This window comes from Chenopodium album, chromosome 17, assembly GCF_948465745.1.
Source record: "Chenopodium album chromosome 17, dcCheAlbu1.1, whole genome shotgun sequence".
In the NCBI taxonomy this organism is placed as follows: Eukaryota; Viridiplantae; Streptophyta; class Magnoliopsida; order Caryophyllales; family Amaranthaceae; genus Chenopodium; species Chenopodium album.
Genome location: NC_137850.1, coordinates 45,832,311 through 45,856,097, shown reverse-complemented (window position 1 = coordinate 45,856,097; position 23,787 = coordinate 45,832,311). Strand labels below are relative to the sequence as shown.

General features: G+C 35.5%; 2 protein-coding genes across 5 annotated transcripts; both read left to right on the top strand.

The window, feature by feature from the left end:
* The first annotated feature begins 640 nt into the window (after positions 1 to 640).
* On the top strand, positions 641 to 6,656 carry LOC145588201 (putative disease resistance protein At1g50180). The gene is made up of 4 exons (XM_081644847.1): positions 641 to 755; positions 3,355 to 4,391; positions 4,584 to 6,331; positions 6,451 to 6,656. Exons 1-4 carry the CDS (start codon positions 661 to 663, stop codon positions 6,454 to 6,456), a joined length of 2,886 nt encoding a protein of 961 aa, XP_081500973.1. The 5' UTR covers positions 641 to 660; the 3' UTR covers positions 6,457 to 6,656.
* Positions 6,657 to 7,214: 558 nt separating this feature from the next.
* On the top strand, positions 7,215 to 20,808 carry LOC145589904 (pentatricopeptide repeat-containing protein MRL1, chloroplastic-like). 4 transcript variants are annotated; one of them, XM_081646609.1, is made up of 20 exons: positions 7,215 to 7,635; positions 9,242 to 9,893; positions 10,002 to 10,466; positions 10,597 to 10,825; positions 11,073 to 11,136; positions 11,263 to 11,407; positions 11,502 to 11,617; positions 11,875 to 12,003; positions 12,115 to 12,288; positions 12,405 to 12,569; positions 13,091 to 13,231; positions 14,113 to 14,212; positions 14,896 to 15,004; positions 15,208 to 15,299; positions 16,040 to 16,130; positions 17,143 to 17,374; positions 17,910 to 18,002; positions 18,790 to 18,838; positions 19,858 to 19,951; positions 20,401 to 20,808. In XM_081646609.1, exons 1-20 carry the CDS (start codon positions 7,312 to 7,314, stop codon positions 20,657 to 20,659), a joined length of 3,723 nt encoding a protein of 1,240 aa, XP_081502735.1. In that variant the 5' UTR covers positions 7,215 to 7,311; the 3' UTR covers positions 20,660 to 20,808. The 4 variants fall into 4 exon arrangements, with proteins under 4 accessions (XP_081502735.1, XP_081502734.1, XP_081502733.1 ...); XM_081646608.1 differs by having other exon boundaries at positions 9,993 to 10,466; XM_081646607.1 differs by having other exon boundaries at positions 9,242 to 10,466.
* The last annotated feature ends 2,979 nt before the right edge of the window (positions 20,809 to 23,787 follow it).

Sequence of the window (23,787 nt, the reverse complement as noted above, 5' to 3'; positions counted from 1 at the left end):
CAATACCAAACACCCCCAAAGTCATCCAAACAAAAAATAGAAAGATAATTTATTGGAAATACAATTTTATTTATGTTAACCAAACATGATTTTAGTATTTCCTAAGAATTATAACTTGCTGAGCATTGTAATTTCCTATGGGTATTTGATTCCTATATGCAACCAAACGAGGCCTAAATTATAACGAGGTCTATTAGTTTTGTGATTTTTTGATGGCATAACATTGATCAATTACAACTTACATGTTAAACTTGGGGAAGGAATAAATTCCTGGCGTTGTATGTTGTTGTATGACTTGTATCCTTGCTTTATACCCTGGTTACTGATTCCAAATTTTTATTTTTTTGCCAATTAAGAAGTCGATTGACTCTGATATGCTTACTTCATCAGAAATTTCATATAGGAAAACCTGTAATTTTTGCTTCAGAATCCTCTGTTACTTTACAATATTTATTTCAGAAATAGAATAAGTAAAGTGTGAAGTCATTCTTTGCTTAGTTTTTAATTTAAAACAAAGAGAGTTCGCAAATGGTGGGATTGGAACCATGTCTTGCATTTAGAGAAAGAAATATTCTGTGTTTCCTAAGTAGTATAAATCATATGCAAGATTGATATTTTTGTTCAAAGTTGAATACTTTTTCAGTTTTTCTTACCTTGTGTATGCTACACCCCATAAACAAGTATATTCTTACTGCATGGCAGATATTGTTTACATCGAAATCTGACCTACTCATTCAATTCCAAGATCAGTGCAGGTAAAAATTCAAAATTTAATATACAATTTTATGCTAGTCATCTTTATTTATCAGTCTTGCCTGAAGCATAATTTTTACAGAAAGTACGCCTGCTTGGTTTCTTTTTTAATTTATTTTTTTGATTTTATTTATTTTAATTTTTTATTTTTACTTTGTGGGAACCTTATAAGAAGTATAATCCAACTTTTTAGATACTCCGTAACTTCTCTCTTCATAATTTAAAAATTGAAACGTTATGACTTTTTGCAGTATATACCTATTCTACATTAACTAATTTTAGTGATTTGAGCATAACAAAATCTATAGTCACGAGTACTTGTTGGAATTATTTTAATAAATAGATTATTAATATTTAATTATTATTTTTTACTTATTATTAAATAAGTATATTATTGGTCAAAATTTTGCATTAATATATTCATACAGGAGATACCTTTCTCTTAAAAAAAAAACAAAACTGAGTACATACAATTGTATTGGTAGCACTACCTTTATGGAAAAATCACAGTTTAATATGTGTGGATGAAGGGAATTATGTGAATAATGTCGAATGTACAAATGGTAGTGTAAAATTAGGTCAGATTTCAACATTAATCAAACCGAATTCACCGAATCATAGCAAAAGTATGGCACATTTTGCAAAATATTGAATCATAATATATTGCTCGTTGGATTTTTCATGCCTTTACGAGAGTTTTTTGCTGGAGTGTTGTTCTTCTATGTTATTGCTCACGTTACTTTCGAGAGTTTATTCATTTAATGGGGGTTTTCAGTGGGGGTTTCTCGGGGTAGTTGTTTTGGGTGGGGGATTTCATGGGGTGGTTGGAAAAGGAAAGGGAAGGGGAGGGGGTGCAGGGAAAGGGAGGGGGAGGGGGTGCGGAGAAGGGGAGGGGAATTGAAGGGGGGAGAGGTGGCCAAAAACAGAGGGAAAGGCCGTAAAGATGGGGTTTGGCCGGGCAGACCCAAGGCCCGTCATGACTCAGCACAAAAAAAGCATGACATGGCACGTTACAGTGCATGTCAGGCCGTGGGCCGCCTTTATTTGGGAGAAACATGATAAGGCAAAGCACGACAAAGTACGCTAAAATCAATGAAATTTACTTAATTAGGCATGTAAACCCGTTACGATGGCACGTGGACCTCAGCCGTGCACGGGCCAACCTTTTTGAAATTTTTGTCGGGCTCGGCACGACGAAACTTGTGGGCCGAGCCATAGGTCGGGCCTCACTGAATCCAAAGCACGTGGGCCCGACACAAGGCATGACCCAGAACCATCTTTAGGGAGGAGGGCTTCTGGAATCAATTAATGTGGAGAGGAAGGGGACAAACCAAAAAAAAAAAAGAGAAGCAAAACGATGCCCGCATTTAAACATGAATTGATGAACATAGAGGTGAACATTAGGCGGGTTGGGTCGAGGCCAAATAAATCATCTTGTTTCTCGGGTCGGATTCAAAACCCGCCCAAAATCGGGCTGGATTGACTTTGACCAGCTCTAGATGAACATACTCTCGAGTGTATTCCGTGTTTTTCTTCCCTCTAACTCATTTTAACATTCTCTCCTCCCAACAAACCTTCACAAACCACCACTGATCGCGGGCAAGGTCATCGTTGGAATGTAATTAAAGTCGTTTTTTTTGGGTGGAGGTTATGCGCTTGGAATTTTCAAAAATCTCAGGAGAAAACGTCAGAATTTCAGGATTGACATTTCTTTTTTAGCTTTTTAAAATGGTATTTTTGTAAATAAGAGGAATTGCATGATTTTTTTATATTTTTTTTGGTACATTTTTTTTGTCCTTTTCCTCCTCTTCAATTCGTACTCCATCTTCTTCCTCCTCCTCCATCTTCTTCATCCTCCAACTTCTTCATACTCCATTTTCTACTTGCTTTAGTACTCCTCCATTGTAGCTCGTGAACACCACTGAAAAAGGATATGGCTAACCCTTAATGGAAAGGGTTATATCCTCCTCCATTGAAGACATCTGCCATATTCAATTCCCCATTGAAGTCTAGCTTCTCTATTATCGTCAGACGGTGGTTTTCAATGAAAACTTTTGATTTTTGCAGAACATACAGATTTTTTAGACAAATTTACATAACTAACCCAAATTATTAATTTAAAATGTCGAATTTACCCCTTTGAGAAACATGAGGTGTTTCTCACGTTGAGAAACTTGTATTTTCTCGTTTTTTTTCACATCTTTCAATACAATATTGTAACCAAAATATTTCAAAGTACGCATTTCAAAAAATTAATTGTTACAAGTATAGTAAGACGAATCTAGCATGACTATGTTTTGAAATATGCATTTCAAATTCTTAGTTTTATGATGATTTTTTAAATTTTACTGATAAATCACATTTATGTGAGAAAATGACCTCGTTCGAGCCTATAAGTAAATCAAACGTATTCTACAGGGTTGTATAGCTAGACCCATAACACTTTCTATGAATAAGATTCTTTGATTCACACCTAGTAGTAATAATTCAAAGATACATTTACAACTACTTTGCTAGCATGCAATTAAGTTAAATGTATGTACTACTTGTGATTGAGATTGTACGTAATTATTTAATTGATCTACAATGCATCGTATGTAGAATGGTTGATTTCCAGTCAGCTGCGCAATGGATAGGAAAACTGCTACTGGAAGAAGCGCAATACCTTTATAAGGTGGAAGACAAGGTAAATGAGCTAAAAGATGAGCTAGAATGGATCCAACTCTATCTGAGAGATGCAGATGCTAGCCAACATGACAGTTACATGACCAAGAAGTGGGTTGCTCAGGTCCGAGAATTTTCCTATCGCGCCGAAGACACCATCGAGAAATACCTCTTCAGAGTCGCCACCAATAACAGAGGGATAGGTACCTTAAAGACCAAGTTGATTAAGTTTTTCAGTGTAGTCAAGGAAGCTAAAGTAGTACATGAAATTTCAAATGATATCGAAACTTTAAAACGTAAGATTTCTCTCTTATGCTCGAAGCAGATGCTGTATAAGATCCAGCTTAAGATGGAGAGTAGTTCGGCGTCTTGGCTATCAAAAGAGAGACATACTACTTACCACAGTTGTAAGGAAAAGATTATCGAAGTGCACAAGGATGAGTTGGATAGATTGATATATGAATTGGTTGGAAACAAAAAAGTTGTTTCTATATGCGGTATGGGTGGTGTTGGAAAGACGTTTTTAGCCGAGACAATATTCCAAAATCTGGAAATCAATAGAAACTTTGAGGCTTTCGCTTGGGCTTATGTTTCAAAACCATCCCAGTGTATTGTTATTCAGCAAGACATACTAAGAAGCCTTGCCTCCAAATCAGAGGAGCAGATTGCTCTGTTGACTTATTCAGAGCTCAAGAATGAGCTCTACGAATTTCAGTGTAAACACAAATGTTTAATTGTGCTAGATGGAATTTGGGAGAAGAAGGTTTGGGATAGTCTTAAAGATGCGTTTCCGGTTTCAAGTTGCAAATATAGGAGCAAGCTATTGATCACAACTAGAGAACAGGAGGTCGCCAAATATGTGTATGAAGATGCCTACATTGAAGAGTTGCATTGCTTAAATCCAAAGTCTAGCAAATCGCTACTAAAAGAGAAACTCAAACATAACGTTATTCTTTGTACACCAGGTATAGAGGGTAAGTTCTAAGTTCCAATTGCAAGTACTTATTTCTATTATGTTCTAGTGTATATATGTAGTCATCATATTGTTAGTTTACATTAGTAACGTATTTGATTTCTTTCTTGCGGTTAGGATCATACAGTATTTAATACTCCGTATATCTTATATTATCTTAATAAATAAACTAATTAATTATTTGACATCCCAGACAAAATGAAAGCTGTAATGACGAAATTGCTGGAGCATTGTGAAGGCCTGCCATTGGCGATATCTTTGCTTGGAGGAGTATTATCAGCAAAAAAGACAGTTGAGGACTTGTTGATGGTGGAGGAGAATGTCAATTCATACGTAAAGATGGTTGATGGTAGCCTGGTTCCGCGATGGAAAGGAGTACTAGAATTAAGCTACTATGACCTCCCCTATCACCTGAAACCAAGCTTTCTATATCTGGGATATTTTCCAACAAATCTCGAAATTCATACAAGAAAAATTACTCGACTGTGGGAGGCAGAAGGCCGCGTTTCCTTTAAAGACAATGAATTATTTAAAGACATGCCTATTGGAGATGTTGCTGAAAGGTGCTTAGCGGAGTTGGTAGAAAGGTCAATGGTGACGGTTGGATCTAGGATCCCTACCGGTCGGGCCAAGACATGTGTGCTACATGATCTCGTAAAAGATCTATGCATAGCCAAAACATCAAGAGGAAAATGGTTAAATTTCACTGAATTTCCTGTTATCAATAATCCACAATCCTTGAACTCCAAATATAATATTAAACAAGCAAAATTTACAAGGTCCTTATTTTACTTCACACTAGCCAATGATGGGGATGTTTCGATGAATCTAAAGCACAAGGTTTTACGACAAGCATTTGAACGTTACGTTTTGCTAAGGGTCCTAGATATTGAATATATTGAAGTTCATAGTCTACCAGAGGAAGTGGGATATTTGGTTCATTTGAGGTATTTGAGTTTAAGAGGTAGTTGGATATCTTGGTTGCCGCCAACAATCAAGAATTTAAAGTGCTTACAAACGCTTGATTTACGTGTTCTATCATTCATCCGTGTGGATATACCTGATGTCTTATGGAAGATGTCGCGGCTGGTTCATTTGTTTTTACCTTCTAAGCACTTCTTGATCCATCATCATCGCCACTCATCAGAGAGTAAGCCAATTAGATTGAGTAATTTGAGACACTTGGAGACTCTTTTAAATTTCAGTCACAGATGCAGAGTAAAAGATATTGAAGGCCTTGAGAAACTCCGAAGATTTTCTTCGTGTGACTTTCTTAATGATGTAAAAGGCATCATGCCCCACATTGATGATTCTTCGAGCTTAGAACACCTCAAGCACGTGTCACTTAGGCTCGATGGTAAAGTACTGAAAGAAAATCATCAATCAATAGGAAGCTGCTCTAAGCTCCACAAATTATGGGTCAAGGGAGAGATAACAGGTTCACTTGGTTCCGATATGCTGCCTAAATATTTAACTGTGTTATCTTTTCATGATTCCAAATTTGTGAGTAGGGATCCTATGGAAGTCCTTGGGAAATTGGCTTGCTTGAAGAAGCTAAGTTTAAAGCAGGATTCTTATTTAGGGGAGGATATGAAATGCTCTGAAGGAGAATTTCAAGAGCTCGAGTATCTCATTTTAGAAGGCCTGAAGGGATTAAAAGTGTGGAAGGTAGAAAAAGCAGCTATGCCTAAACTATCTAGCCTGGTGATCAATGATTGTCCAAAACTGAAGATGTTACCAGATGGCTTGAAATACGTTAATAAACTCAAAGAATTGTCAATTTCATTCATGCCATTTTCATTCTTCAATTGTAAAAATCCCATGGAAGACATAAAGGAATGGGCTCAATACCCAAAAGTACAACATGTTTCGCGTATCAATGTTTCTTATGTCCTGGATCTGGATGAGGATTTGGATTTGCCCATTAGCCCTGCTGTCAAGGTAATATTACTTGCATCATTTGCTAGCAAAACTCGTCAGTAATGTAAGAATGACCCTTTGTACTGTTCAGTTGTAAAACTGTGTTTGAAGAGATTTGTTGTTGCTTATGTTATAATCAGGTTTAACAAGGCAAGTTCCAGCACGGTGCATGCTGTTGCAGGGAGTCAAGCTAACTAATAATGAAGTGAAGAACGATCTATAATTGATTAGAGTACTACCTATATGTCTATATAAGACCTTGCTTAGATTAAGGTAAGAGATATTTTATGGACTTGTATATGAATAATGTAGTGTGTTTATGTGGCATATATATGTTTGCGATGTGTGTGATAAAGAAAGGAACTGTATTGAGTGTAATAAAGGATATGTGACCTGTATATACTATATTGTAATATGGTGTTCCTTGTATATTATAATGTGTAATAATAAAATATACACTGTATGTTACAAATGTTAGTTTACTTATATTTGTCATATTGTTATTTGTTACCGATTGTCCGATTGTATTATTTCATTATTTTTTTTGTTAGTATTTTATTCAACCCACCGCTTAAAAGTTTTGTCTATCAAATCAATGCGTTTAGAAAAAATAAAAAGAGTATAAATAATCAAGGTTGTGCATAATGTAATGTATAGATAAGAGTAATTATAATTAGAGTACTCTAAAATATACGGAGTACACTGTAATTACAATGGAAAAATAAATACAGTTGTAGAGATTTGGCGCCACAAAGGAATTTCCCAAAAAGTCCTTAAACATCAACTAACTACCATTTTGGGGTTAGTCCTAAAATCATTAACAATGCCACGTCAGCAAAAAACATTTACAAAAAAAAAAAAAAAAAAAAAAAGAAAAAAAAAAATAAAAAGTTCCTTCATTCATCATCATCCAAAACTAGTCTACTACCTCACTCTCAACCTCCATTTCATCTTCATCATCTTCATCCTCATCTCTCCAATTTTCTCTCTCCTCATCTTTCATGGATGCTCTCTATTCTCCTACCACGCAAACCCTAGCCCTAATTCCTCGATTTTCTTCGTCTTCATCATCTTCTTCTTCATCTTCTTCGTCTGTTTGTTTATGTATCTCCAGAATTCAATCAATTCGCAGTGATTTCTTCGGAATTTCCCCAAAATTGAGGCTCAATTCTCGTCGGAAATGCAAGCGTCTTCGTTTTCATACTACTCAAGTTCCCGTCGCTTCGTTGAATTCGGTTCCGATTGTTGCTGTTATCGTCGCCGCTATGACGGTTTCTGCCGTCGCTGTGGTTTTCTCCAATTTTTACTATTCCAAAAGGAAAAAGGTTTGATTTCAGTCTATCTCTCTCTTCAATTTTTGTTGCTGTAAGATTTTGTGATTTTTTGGATGATAATTGATGTGATTGTTGAAATTATGGTATTTTTGTGTATTTAACTTGTATTTGGTAATTATCTAAATTTGTTGGAGCATAAGTAGAAAAAACAATAATTTTAAAGTTAATTTGGTATTAGTGGATAAGATTCTTGGAATTGTAGCCATTGAACTATTGAAGTACTCCGTAATTTTTTATGCCGCAATTTTGAAAGTAGTAGTTAATGGATGGCATTTTGAGTTAGTAGTTTGTTGGAAGGAGATTTTGCAATCCTCGATTCTCGGCATAAGATTGCCCGCGTTCAAGTGATTTGGCCTCGGTTTTCCAGTCTTAGGGCCCATTTACTTCAGCTTAATTTCACTTCAATTCAGCTAAGCTCCAACCAGTTCAGTTCAACTCCTAATTTCCTTCTTTCATAAAATATTCATTTCAGCTCTATTCAGTTCAGTTCAGTTCAGTTTTGCTCCAATGTGAACAGGCCCTTAGGCAGAAGGAATAAACAAAATATCTCCTTCAATTTTTTTAGATGAAACACAAGTTTGCCAATGCATATCTTCAACCAATAATATTTGATATTATCAATAATTTTCTAAAAATAAATTGGTATTTGGTAAACAAGACCCAGAGTGTCTACGTTTTCCTTTTTCTTATGAATTAATCATCATAAGTCCATAAATTGAGATTGTATAGGAATAGTGTAAATTTAGAAGGGTTTCATCTGAAAAAAAAATGGACGAAGTATTTTGAATGATCCACTTTAAGAGGCAATATGGTTGTATTCATTCGTAATTTTTTTTTACCTACGTACTCTCTATTATTTTACTTTTTAAATCATTTGATAGCTAATAAGTAGCTAAAATCGTAGTTGCACCTTTTGCATACTATGCATAGTATATGTCCAAAATCTGCTACAAAAGCAAAAATGGATGAGTATTAGATTTTTATTGGTCAAACTCTACAAAATTTGACTTCTCATTTGAGATGGACAAATTTTGGACAGGGAAAGAAGAACATCATGAACAAAAGGCCTGGTGTCACTGTAAGAGCCAATTGGGAGGGTTATTTAGGTAGGAACAATTACAAGAGGAAGAAGGAAAATTGTTGATTGTACGGGTGCAAAAGCCAATGAATAACTGGAAGATGTATGACGATGAAGAAAATATATTTTATATTATCCTTTTTGTTAGTAAACATGACTTTAGGGTTTTCCTTTTTCACCTGTTCTTGTCATTTCAGTTATTTTCTGGTGCACAATAGAAATAGATGATAGATAAGTAGAATTTGAATTTAACCTATAATCTAGGTAATAATTGTTTTAGATAACTTGGAATTTATAATTGATGACCTTTTTGGTAAACATCCTAAGGCATGAGAAAACAAATGTCATTTACAGAGTATTTATTTCTTTCCTAATCCGCGGTATAGTATTTTAGTGGTTTTTGGTATTCCCTCTTAGTAACCCCCCACCCCCCTCTTTTTTTTTTTTTTCATTTAATGTACCCTGTATTGGATTAGGGATGATTACTTCTGATATTTCCCTCTCATTGCCGCTCTATAGGTTCCATCTTCTGAGTATAACCAAAATAACCAAAAAGAAAAAGGTACAAGTAAAGTGGGGTTTTATAGTGCAAAAGATGCTGCACATCTTCAGATAGGAAGTTTGAAAGAGATAAATTTTCCATCACCAGTAGAAAGCATCACTGAGGATAATGTGGGCAGGGTCAATTTGTCATGGAAAGGTTCTTCATCAATACCTGAAGATACACCTGCAGTTGGACAAACAGATTTTGCTGATTCTAAATGTCACGAAGTGGGGGCTGTTGCTTCTGCGCTTATGGAGAAGAGAGAAATAGACCTATCTCTTCCACATACATCTTCTCAACATCTTCAGATAGAGAGTGTCAAGGAGCCAAGTTACTCTTTATCAGAAGTCAAAGAAACCAATATTAATGATAATGAGAGCGGCACTGAATTGTCATTTCAGGATCATGTTGCAACACCTAAAGATATGCCAGATACTGAGTCTGCAGATTTTCCTGATTCTAGTTTTCATGATTTAGGGGCTATTGCTTCTGCACTTTCAGTGAAGAGTGAGGTAATTGGTCTCTCTCTCCCAGAGGAATCTCCCGAATACTTTGACATGGAAAGTCTCGAGGACAAAAATTCTTCACTATCAGAAGTTGTAGAAACCACCTTAAAGGAAAATGAAGGTAGGATCAATTTGTCTTATCATGATCCCTCTTTGACACCTTTAAAAACATCTGATGCGGAATCAGCAGATTTTCTTGATTCTAACTTTCAGAATGTAGGGGCCATAGCTTCTGTACTTTCGGAGAAGATTGTAGAAATAGGGATATCTCTTCCAGAGGCATCTCCTGAATCTCTGCAACCACCTGTCAACTTAACTGAAGAATCAGACTCTGTAAGTTGTGGAGTGGAGATTGATTTGAATCTAAATTCACCGGTTAATGTTGATGAGATGAAGGATACTGGGATTGCACTTGTGGATACCACATTCACAAAAGATAGTAATCTTATAGAACAAAACCGCGATCAGGATGATTTTAAACTTCAAAAATCTAGCTATCAAGAAAGAACAAGATCTGTTAGAGATGAGCTGTACTTGTTTTATGAGAATTCAATTGCATCAGACAACCCAAAGCATTTGCTGGGAATAAATGGATCATCCACTCAAGCATCTCATTTGGTGAAAAACAACTTCCCTGTGACTACGAGGAATTCTGCTCCTAACATGTTGCAAGAAGATTTTTTCCAAGCTGCAGGTTATGCTGAATATATCTCTGGAACATGATTAATTATCAGCAATCAGTTGTGTATCATTACTATATGGCTTGGAGTGTCACGATTGTGCATCAAGTATCTGACTTGTTTTTTAGGCTTTGATTTTTCCAGGCATCAGAGGACATGGGCCTGTAGCATCCCATGCAGGAGGCTCTTTTAATGAGGGAAAAGGCTTGCGGAAAGTAAAAAGAAGTCTAAGAAAAGAAACAAGGGCCTGTTCTTTGCTATATGACCACCGAAGTGTTTCTGATTCTCCTGATGCGACTTCACTTGAAGCTAATAGCCAACACACTATACCTAAGCATATGAGCTCTTACAACCGCTTGCTGAAAAGTGGCAGGTATTGATTTTAATAAGCCTTGTCCCAAGTTTTTGAGATTTCACGTATAGCTGGATGTTGAGGCAAATAATTTGCTTACTTTGAAAATCATTAATTTTGTGACATACTGGTTTTAACAGATAGAATTATGCATAGGTTTTGGTGAGGCTATTAACATTTAATGCCTCCACCTCACTTTACTGTTGGATTCTTCTGTATACTTCTCCCTATCTCCATCTTTTCCTGCATAACATATTCTATTTATCAGGTTAAGAGAATGTGTAGAGTTGCTTGAAGATATGGATAGCAAAGATATATTGGATATGAGTAAAGTAAAGTCACATTTTTTTTTTCTTATGCTCAGAAAGATTCTATTCTACAATTTTAGATTGGTAAATAATAAAAAAAATCCTTTTTTTTTTTCTTTGTGGTTCTGATCTTTTATGCTTTGGTTTCAGATTTACCATGCTAAGTTTTTTGATTTTTGTCGAAGACAAAAGGCTGTTAAAGAAGCTTTCCGTTTTACCATGCTGATTCCAAATCCTACTCTTAGTACTTTCAATATGCTTATGTCTGTTTGTGCTGCTTCACAAGATTCTGAAGGTAAGCTCTAGCTTATAATGGCAATTTATTTAGGTTTTTTCTTGATTTTTATTTGATCCACTTTATTGTGATTTAATTATGATTATGTGTGTAGGAGCTTTTGATGCTTGGCTTCTGGTTCAGAAGGCTGGATATAAAGCTGATTGTAGACTTTACACTACTCTGATATCAACCTGTGCTAAAAGTGGAAAAGTTGACACTATGTTTGAAGTGAGTCTGCTTCATCAGTATTCTTTTTAAAGCTGCTTTTTAGGATTAAAATGAGTTGTATCTTGTATTTTTAGAAGCCTTGCTCTTCTTTTGTATAATTAGTCTATCAGCTCTTTCTTCCTTTTTGTAGGTAATTTGTTTTTCCTTACAATTGGCTGTCCAAATTATTATTCTTTTGTGCAATGTGTGTGTGTACAGTGTTGTCCTTTCTTTTCTCATATTGAGTATATTACAATTCACTATAAATACTTCATCAGGTCTTTCATGAAATGGTGAATGCTGGTGTGGAACCAAATCTTCATACGTATGGAGCTCTTATTGATGGTTGTGCAAGAGCTGGTCAAGTAGCTAAAGCCTTTGGTGTGTATGGGATTTTAAGGTCTAAGGTGTGTAGTTATTGAATGTTTGGAGATGAATTTGATTGTTTTTTGGACTGTCTGTGCATTGCTTCCTCAGTACCTCTAAAAGCCAATTGATAGCATACCTATATGCAGTAGAATGTGAAGCCAGATCGAGTTGTATTCAATGCACTTATCACCGCGTGTGGCCAGTCTAAAGCAGTGGAACGTGCTTTTGATGTGCTGGCAGAAATGAGATCTGAACTACAGCCTATTGACCCTGATCACTTTACTATTGGCGCTCTGATAAGAGCCTGTACAAGCGCTGGTCAGGTAAAGAGTCTCTTAACCATGTTACATTCAAGTTATAGACCTGCTGTGATTGTCCTTATTTACTGCTATGCAGATCAATCATTTTAAAACCCTCATTAACAATCTGCATTTTCTAGGTTGATCGAGTGAAAGATGTATATGCTATGATGGAGCAATTCAACATCAAAGGCTCTCCAGAGCTTTACACAATTGCTGCTAATAGTTGCAGTCAGACTGGTGATTGGGATTTTGCATGCAACATATATGCTGACATGAAAAGGAAGGGCGTGGTCCCTGATGAAGTAATGCTTGGCAACCTAATGTCTAATTTAGATGTTGCAGTTGCCCCATTTTATCTATTTACTAGTATTTATTTTTATTAGGAAATTCATAATCCTTCCCCAAATAAAAGTTCTATTTCACCCAACAACCTTATCCTTAAATAAACTCTCATTTTACCTTAATTTCTTACATTATTCAGTTTTAATCAATTAAACCTCACTATTACTCTTTTTTTTTTTTTTTTTTTTTTTTTTTTTTTTTTTTTTTTTTCCCCACCTTAAATCAACCAAACTCTGTTTATTTATCTAATTTTTTTTACCTTCTTGAAAATGTGTGCAAAAACAAAAAATACTTTTTTTCAGGGATGCAGGGAGTACTGTAATTCTTTTCAGTGAGCTGTCATAGGGTGATTAGTGTGTCATTCATAGAATTCATCTTTGTTAGTAGTCAATTATAGAAAATCTTTTCGTGCTGTTAGTAATCCTTTCATCTTTGTTGATGTATTTGCTTAATACACTCAAGCTTCTCATGTTTCATGCAGATGTTTTTTAGTGCCTTAATAGATGTTGCTGGGCATGCTGGTAACCTTGATGCTGCTTTTGAGGTTCTGCAAGATGCAAGAACTGAAGGGATGAATCCAGGAATTATTGCATACAGCTCGTTGATGGGGGCCTGTAGCAATGTATGTATCCCTTACTTTTTCTTGATTCTGGTCATTTCAAGTTGTTAAAATCAATATACATATATCATACAGCATAGCAAAGTTCTTGAGTGGTCTTTGAGTATTAGAAATTTAGAACACTATGGCTTTGTTGTTGTTGATTATTGTGTTGGATCATAGCCTTTAATTGAAGATTTTTTTTATTTTTTTATTTTACAAGTATATTTTTTTATATAATGTTCAGGTTTATCAAAGTATCTCTATTTGATATGCCTAACTGCCCCCTGCCCAGAGCTGTAAGTTGAACCAAAATTACTCGCAGATAGATATAGTAAAAAATTGAACTGACTAACCACGATAGACTTGAAATCTTGAAGCCCATGAACAGTAAGTTTAAAATGCACTTCAAACCCACAAATATGTGATTGACTGAACCATTGACTTGACCTACTAAAAGTAGCATAGAATTGCATTTTACACGGGAAGCTGACTGTGCCCAAGAAGAACAAAATTTTATTTTAAATTTTAAAAACACACTAGTTATTGTTACAAAAAAATTTAACCGAAAAAATTAAATTAAGTAATCCAAGCCCAATTCATTCAACACTTTAACTCACATGTTTTTAAAAACTTTACATTGCACGCTGCCTATAGCTTGTAGGATTGGTTCAGTGATTTCAGTATCCTTCCCAATTTAATGGAATGAGTGGGGAAAAAAAAAATCCTATCATAGCTCCGGCCAGATGGCTAAATGAGTTTCTTGAAATTTGAGTACTTTGCAATGTTATTTAAGACATAGTGAAGGGAAGTTACTTGTTCCCTTTGTTTTTATATTCTAGGTCTATGCTATATGATGCAATATATGTCATGATAATGACCATAATTTCAAATACTGATTTCAGACCCAAAATTGGGTGAAGGCGCTCGAGCTTTTTGAGCAAATCAAAGCTATGAATATGAAACCCACAGTTTCAACTGTAAATGCCTTAATTACTGCACTCTGTAAGTTACTCTGTCTATATACTGTTTTGATGTATCTAAATTTATTGTTAGAGGGTAATAATATATAAAATGCTTAGGCCTTAGGGTTGTGAATTCAAGTTCAATATGGTAAATTTCCTAATATAATCTTGTTTTGAGTATTCACATTTGCCAATGTATATCTTTGACATTAGTATCTCTAGCAGAAAAATGGGAGTAATTGTAAGATGTATCATCTATTTTAATCATTGCTCATCAGTTTTGTTGAAAAGCCTTAGCAAAACATTTAAACCAAGATTGCAAAATGCATATGGAACTCTAGTGTTAAACTGATAGCAACAGATTGACAATAACAACTCAGAATTACTGTATCAAAATGGTTTATGCAAATATAGGAAATATAATCTCCATAGATTGCTCATGTTTGTTTACTATAAAGCAAAAAGAATTTCTTGCAAGTAGTTAGTGTATAAACTTGGCTTACGGAAAATTCAAAATGGGATTATTATGATTGTTTTTCTATAATTCCTGTAAAGATTAAGGAAACAAATTAGAAGATGAACCCAGCAAATTAATGAACTCTTAACATGAAACACCGTCAATGTGGAAGGATAAAAAGCCATATAGTTGAAACTTGTTCTTGACAAATCATCAGGCTTGTGGAGGCTTTTGCAACAAAATTGACCCTGTAACTGTCCACGCAGGTGATGCTGACCAAATGCAGAAGGCTCTGGATGTTCTGACAGAAATGCAGAAACTCGACTTGAGGCCAAATAATATCACTTACTCCATTCTAATAGCGGCAAGTGAAAAGTAATTTCTCTTTTTCTTATGTCCAATGAATTACTATATTTTTTGGTGGAACCTTTCTTTAAGGCCCTAGACACAGAAAGTTACTGCTTTGATGAACTCTGAAAATATGTCTTCAGATCTTATGCATTTGTTCTTTATTCTAGCCCCTGAGAGGCTTCTAGATTCTTGAAAGAAGGGTTTATGATGGTTCTTGTGCTTTGCAGAAAGGATAATTTAGAAGTAGGCCTTGCACTCTTTTCTCAAGCAAAAGCTGACGGTGTTTCCTTCAGCCATATCATGTGTAAATGTCTTATAAGTAAGTTTGAACGATTTATTGGTTGACTCATTTCAAATTTCTTTGATCAAGCACCTTGGTCCATTCTCATGTATTATTCATTCTTTATATAAGTGAAATGCATACAAATGTTTTCTCTTTTAACAGTGTGTTTGGATTGAAGGAGATGGAGGGAAAGGAAATGGAGGGGTAGAGTATCTTTCATTTGGATACCAAATAAGGAAGGAAGGTAAATGGAGGGGAGAGAAATGGAGGGATTAAATTGTAAGAAATTGATCTCTCCAACAATGGAAAGACTTGGAAGGGAAACTCATCATTCTCCCCCATCCCTCCTCCCTTTCCCTTTCTCCTCCTCCTCCCTTACCTCCCCTTCTTTTCCTCCCCCCTTTCTTCATCCAAACACACTGTAAATGTTCTGGCAAATCAATACTCTATCTTGAGTATCTTAAGTGGTTTCTTGTAAAAGGTTTGAGTTTCTTGCAATATGAAGGATATGTACTATGAAGCATTTGATTATCATTTTTTGTGCTCCCCAAGTTCTGAGTGAATGACTGTGTTGTTTTAGAACCTCACTATGCTCTTGGCAATGGTACAGTTTCTGGTTTGAAAAGCATTATCAAATCTTCATTTAGTCATATTATAGGCCTTGACAGAGTGTTTCTTTTTTATATTTTTCCTTATATCTTTTTGAATATATTAATTTATTTTTAACATATAAATATCTTTGTAATTGGTTTCTGTTGCCGCAATGCATCTTACAGAAATGTGCTACCGGAGATATGAGAGGGCTTCTACAATTGGTGAGCCTGTTTTATCTTTTAAGTCTGGACGTCCGCAAATTGACAGCAAATGGTATTCCATCTGCCCTCTATATGTTGATGGATTGATTTATGTTGTGTGCTTATTGTCATCACTTTTCTTCATTTTGACGTAACAAAGTGACATATGGCTGAAACAAGTTCCTTTGCCGACTTTTCTTCACTGGAGCTATGTGGCTAAAATTGGTGGGGGGTGGGGGGAAATCCTACACTGGATACTCTAATGGAACTACTTCAGGATTTTTTTTTTTTACCAACCAATGGTAAAAGTTCCAGTTCACATCTGTTTAAGAATCTTAGTGATTTTTTTTTTATTCTAATGGACACTTGACACTTCAAGATGTTTTTTACTAACCATCAGTAAAAGTTCCAGTGCACATCTGGTTTAAGATTTGCTTCTTTTTAATTAAGAGGACTAACCTTCTTTTGTATATATGTCATGGTATAAGGTCACTTGAATGATCGAACTGAAAAATTAGTTAAGTTTTGGTAAACATTCTCCCACACATTGAAAGAGAAGCAGTCTTACAGCAACTGAAAGACCCCCCCCCCCCTTCCCCCCAAAAGCTAAAGTATTCGAATAAGAGGGATGGTTGGGATATGAGTGTTAGGCATGCGATTAGGGCTACTAGCTCATAACTAGTAGTGAAGATGGAGGGTCTACCTTGGTGGTCGGTCCACTGTACCCTGGATGGAGGCTTTAAGAAACTTAAAAGCCCACTTATATAATTTCCTCAAATGACACTAGATTATCAAACTTGACGATGTAAAAGGAATTCACACTTCAATATCAATATAGTGCATATACATACTCTAGCTCCTTTGATTTCTTCCAAATCAGAATTGGCACAGTCTTGAGCACATATTAGTAAAGAGGAACTCTAGGCTGTTCTCATTTAATCGTTTGGCTAAAGATTACTTAGTTATATTTCATATGCTCACATACGTGTGTGGCTTTTTTATGTATGCTCGTTAAAATTTTAAAGGCAGTATTACAAATATTATGTCTAAGGCGTTTCCCCCTTTTTCTCTTCTGATGTCTTCAGGGCATCCTTGGCTTTAATGATTTACCGTGAAATGATTGGATCTGGTTTGGTCCCTTCTATGGATACTCTTTCTCAAGTTTTGGGATGTCTACAGCTACCAAAAGATGTATCCTTGAAGAAGAGGCTTATTGAGACTTTGGGAATCAATGCTGAAACATCAAGAAGTGCAAACCTCTTTCCATTGATAGACGGTTTTGCAGAATATGACCCTCGTTCTTTTTCGTTGTTTGAGGTTAGCTATCTACTACCCTTCCATCTTTTCACCACTACATCATGTAGACTCATGCGGTCTTTCATGGATGATGTTTGTGTCTGTGAATTGATTTTGCTGATATTTTTAACATGATTAGAATTGTAGCAGCACTTCAATTTATATTTTTCCTTCAAACTATACATGTTCAAAAATCCCCCCTCCCCCCACCCCATTCCAACAAATAAAAGGTTCAGTCTTCGACAAAGGATATACACTAGGAGAAACAGGTTATTTACTAATTATAACAATTTCTTATAAGCTCTCGTGTGATGATACACATTATTTGAATATTTATGTATTAGGGCCAGTTGGTTATAATGGTCTTTTCATATGATATGATATGCATCTAGTGCACGTGCCTAAGATATTGGTTACACTTTCTTATTGTAAATTTTCAATTACATCAAACAAACTTAGAAGAGATTTTGTGCAGCCCCATTAATCTTATGATATTTTCATTAATACTTCTTCTATCTCATTAAAGATAATATCTGGACTGTTTTTTTACTTTTAGGAAGCTGCTTCACTTGGCATTGTACCTGGTGCTTCCTTTAAAGAAAGTCCCATTGTAATTGATGCAACAGATTTGAACATTCACGTAGCAGAGGTGAGTCCGCCACCCACCTCCCCTCCCCCTTGCCTGCCTTCTTAACATTGTTTACATTTTGGACAACTGGGATCTGTAATTAACTTTTCCTGAACCTTTATCATGTTTCAAGACCAGCATGATCACAAAATGAACTTGGCTAAGTACACGCAATGTCCATATATATTTATTCAATGCTCTTTGAATCCAAGTGGTTATATGATCTGTTGCGACCTGTTATTTTGGTGGTAGACCCAGTTTAAGAGTTTGATGATTACCCATGTTCTGCATTTGAACATGTCTGATTATTATTTTCCTAAATTTTTGTTAACCATAATACTTCATCCTTTGACAAACTTCAAATCAACCGAGACATTCGTCCATTATTTTTGTCTTGGTATGAAACTGCAGTGTTTAAGATATTTTTATCATGCATGGGGCTTGAATTTTCACTGAATAGTATGGTATCCAACCTGTCCTTGCCTCTCTCTTCATGGATGCTCATTAATTGCACCATCTCTTTGCTAGCTCCAGACATGTTCATATATGTTGGTTCTGTTGTTGTCTTGTTCCCAACTAGACCATTTCTACAGTATAGATATCTAGCACATTAGTTTAGTAGTAGAGATATAAACTAAAGTACTTTTCAGTCTAGATTACTAATATCAGAATCATGGAATCCTTTTAGCTGCCTAACAGAGTTAAAACAGTGAATACCTTAGGATTGCTGCTCAATTCTGTATTCTTTTTGCATATAATTCATTCGATGCTGACTGCTAATCTATTCTTGTTCATCGTATTCTCTCAGGTATATATCCTAACAGTTTTAAAAGGACTCAAGCATCGTCTTGCTGCTGGTATGATTAAGCTTATCTTTTCTTATTAATGTATTATTGTACTTTATGGATGCATGCACTCTATTTTCATCAAGTTGAATTGTCCTCTTTATCTTTTACATGAAACCCTGCTGTGTCTATTATCTCGGTGATCTTAGAATGTTTTTTTTTTCGTCTGCATGTCCTATTGTTGTCTAAAAGCTGAGCAAAAGTAGATTCTGAATTACTATATACTTCGTATAGCTTTTCTATCTTCAATCGAATTTGGTCTATTGATCTGATCAACCACCTATTGATGGTCCTTTTCATCCCAATATTCTCTCACCCGTGTTTCATCAATCTTTTGTAATGTGCTTGAACTGCAATATTTTGCATATAATTTGTAGTCATGTTGTGATATAGCTATTTGATAGCTGTATGTTGCAGGAATTTCAGGTCCCCTTTCCCCCTAGTATTGTATCTTCTGAAGTTGCTTTCTGCATACTTATGAGTTTATGACTCAGTTGGAGTTAGAACAGTGGCAAGTGGAAACAAATTGTGTGAATATTTGAATGGAATTTCCCATGTATTGTCATGGTAATGCATTTTCATTATTCAGCTAGTTGTATTTATCGATAGTTCTCAATATCCCTTGTTACTTCCTGATATAGTGGGCATGAGTGGCACAGGAATTATTGTACACATTCTTGGCAGTGTACATATATTAAAAATTTAACATGGACATTCATATCGCAGATTTTCCACATATTATTAGACAAAAACTCATTGTCAATTGCCCAAAATTGACTTCTACCAATATGAGCCATTGGGGTTCTTGCTTTTTCTAGAAGCTGCTATCTTGGCATTGCCTTGCCAAAGTTGCAGAATTGAGCCTGATCAATTCATGTTGAAATTTTCCCCCGTAGAGAGATTACCATATTAGGTTGTCCACTCCACAGCTCTCTGAAAAGTTGCTATTCTACGGCATTAATGTCCGAGTCAAAATATGTTGTAACTGTAGAATGCATAAAAGACCTTGATCGCTCTATTTGAATATGCAGGTGCAAAGGTTCCCAGTATAACAATTTCACTGCCTGTGGAGACAACAGACATTGCACGTCCTAAAGGAGAAAAAACAATCAATCTCTCTGCAAGGTTAGTCATGCTTTAAGCACTTAAATAGATTTTCTGAATATAGATTGAGATTGCGTCTGACTGTTTGAGCTATCACGAGAACTAAATATATGGTGGCCTCAAGGTTTATGGTATGCACTGTAGTTTGTACTTTGTAGATTATCAATTGCAAGAAAAGCATTTGCATTGTTTAGGAGAAATACAAATTTATGCTGGAGGAAAGTGTGAAGACGCACCAAATGCAATTTTATATAAAGGACCTTTTTTTTTGTTGCCATATTGTTTGCACAAACTTTATCCTAGCAAGCTTCAGGATCCTCTAAAGGCTCTAAAAAAAATGTTTAGATTTTAATTCTCAATCGTTAGTACTCTAATGCAATTTTAATTGTATAGATTTGGCACAACTTAGCTAAAAAAAAAAACCAGCAAACTTGCCTAATAGCAATTCATTGTGTCATTTCTTATTGCAGGCTTAGTCAAGCAATTGGAGCTTTATTTAGGAGATTACGGCTACCATATCAAGGATCTGAATCAAGTGGCAAAATCAAAATCAATGGATTTGCTGTAAAAAAATGGCTTCAGCCAAAAATTGTTCCTTCATTTACTGGGAATCAGGCACAAACACAAGGACAAGTACAAGCACAAATGGGATTATCTCAATTAAGATTAGCCAAAGAAATCACGCATCAGCAGCGCAAAATTCGTACTGGGAATCTTTCCCTGGACTGATGAAAATCTGTAAGTAGAAAGCCCTAAATTTATGAGTTGTATATGAAAATTTTCCATATAGTTTAATCAGGTTATATCTACCAAATTTTGCTCTCCTAACTGCCTTTTTATGATTAATCAGAAAAATAAAGGCCATATTTTTTTGCACAGTCTCTTTTACAAAATTTTTAATTCAACCAAATATATTGTAATTTGGTTGCATGTTGGGGCTGAAAAGTCCCCAATGTTGCTCAACACCAGGATCCTTCAAATCTTCATCGAACATAGCAAAAATGAATCCTTCTAGAAATGCCGCTGGCCTCTTTGGAGTCCCTTCAAAGTCATTAACATGATGTATGAAATTTCGGTTGTAAGTAGCCGCAAGACCTGGAGTTGTGATATTGCCATTCCCATCATGGGGCCAACCGGTCTCAGATATTATGATGTTAACATCATTGACACCCTCTTTCTCCATTGCCGAGAAGAAACCATCAAGCATGGCATCAAGGAGGTTGGAGTACCTCAGAGCTCCATCCTTGATCAGTGGTTCAGTTGTCCTGAATTGTGCATAGTCTAGTCTTATGTTTTCCGGGTCTGCAGCATAGGGAAAATAAGGGTAGAGATTAACCAACAGTGGGGACTTTTGTGATGATAGAAATTGTATAATTCCGCTGATAAAGGGGCGAGCGCTATCTGAAAATGTGGCTGCTGAGGGTGGGAAAGAAGTTCCTAGCACTGCTGAATGCACCACTGTGGTTGTCCTCGTACCTTGTTCCAGCAGGAAATAATATAAATTAAAAATTGTATTATAGCAATAATAAATTAGAACCGAGTCGTAAGATTAATAGAAGTCATAGTTCTGATTTAGGGTTGATTTAAGCTCAATGCAATCTCCTCTTAAAGTTTGATTTGTTATCACATACCGAGATTATTGCTCCTGAGGACATTCTGCAGATTCTGCATGGCAGGCAAAATAGAATCGCTAAATTCTCCTGGTATAACCTCGTTACCGACACTGATGTATGTTATCCGGATGTCATTGACATAAGGATCAACATTGCTAATGAACCACGAATTAGCTGCATCTTCACTCGATGCAAGAGTTGGTATATCAGTATTCTTAACACCCAATGTGAGTTCAATATTGCTCCCTCTTAGAGCTTCAAGCACTTCTGGATATGGCTCAAATATCCTCATCTTCCGGATGTTGTGTCGTTTATAGAGACTGACCACATCCTTTGGAGAGGGTAGATTGTCTCCAACGAGCCCATAGCAGACACCAACATCACCTTCTTCCGAGAACTGCAAAACTTGCATTCAGAGTTAAGGCCAGAAGTAGTAGTTCCCTGAAACCTGCCATTTTCAATCTGCTCTGTTTAAAATGACAAGAAGCAAATAGGAATTTATACACTGTGCTGCTAATTTATGAGCTTTTAGATCCTACTTTTACGTGTAAGCAACTTGAGAAAATTTCTATATAGAGTATTTAGGAATGAAAGTCTTTTGAGTATTTTTCTTCTTTTTTATGACAGCAAATAAGTTAAGTGCTGTTTAGACTCCTGATATCGTAGTACTACTGAGCAAGAGTACCGAAACTGCTCAGTGATCAGGCTGCATTAACTTCAAGAAATATAAGGTAAATGAGATGAAAATGTTTACTAAAATTGGAGATTTGTGGTTTGAGAGTAGTTTGATAAAGATGAAAATCTAAGATTTTTATACCACAATATGGTCTTGTTCTTTGGGAAGGTGTCAAGCATTTTAGCCATCTTTTCCATTTTTTTTTGTTTAAGTACTATAAATTGTTCTTTCCATGTTTTACTTAAGAATCTGGGAAAAAAAAAAAAAAAAATCTCTTGCTTGTGTGATTGAATCTAAAAAATACAATGAAAATGCAAATTATTTGTATTTTTTTGAAAAGCATAGAAAGGACATGAACCCTTCCTTATCTTTTCAGAACAAAAATTATGCATAATATATACTTCGTATATTTTCACGACCTTTAATTAGAAGTTTTCTTTTGAGTATCTTACCTACCATTCTGCAAGTCAAGAATTATTCAATATGAGATCTAAATTGACATTCTTTTCTGACGGATCAAAGAGACTACGAGTGGATGAAAATATATGTTTTAAGTTAAACTGGTTTAAAATACTCTAATCCAGCTTCTTTGAGAAGAACAAGAACTTTTTTAGTAGAGAAATATTCATGTTTTTGGTGTTATTATGAATGAAAAATTAATCTTTCAGTGTTAACCAGAAAATAAGCTTATAATCTCTCATTAGTCATATACTCATTTTCGATCTATTAATTGATTGTAAGCATCACCAAAATGTTAAAAAAAAGTCACTTCTAATGAATAGAACTTGGCAAACTGGAAAACTGCAAATAAGTAAAACTGACATCTGAAAATGGAATCAATAAATGTATAGAAAATGAATACCACCCCACTGAATGATGCAGATAGGGGGGAAAAAGTTACATCAGTCTGTACAGTTTTTTTTTTTTTTTTTTTTTTTTTTTTTTTTTCCTTTTCAGGTATCAATTTGATCTAAAAAAACCCGAAAAAAATTAGAACAGCAAGTGAAACATCATGTTGTTGTTCATATCTTCTATTATTAGCACCTAAGTTCAGAAGTAAGAGTAAAGAACGTGTCTTCAGAACAAGGAATGGTGAGAGCACCCATGGGATGATTGAACCCATATTCTTCTTCAGCGCGCTGTAGCAAGTCTTGAAATACGGGGTGGCTCAAGTAAGAAAGTGGCACCACAAATCTCTTCTTATCAGCTTGTTCTCCTACATAAACTGGTACGTACCCCTTTGGAACTACTTGTTGATTTTTTGTACGAATTTGCTTTGTGTTAGAGAGTACAGAAGGGAAGCGAATTGCCATTTTTGTGAGGAAATTGTGCTGGAGAGAAAAAGAAAGGAATGCTTCGAGGGTTGATTTAGGCTTTGCAAGAGATTGAGAAGTTTGAATGTGATAAAATTGCTAAGGCCTTTGGTGCTATTTATAATACGGAGTAGATTGATTTGTGGCTGTTGTGTGTAATATGAGTAGAGAAGACAGACCCACACAGAGAAGACGACCTTCACATGGCCTTGTCTATTTTTAGTTTAGAAATACCCTGTTTTGCTATCTATGTAC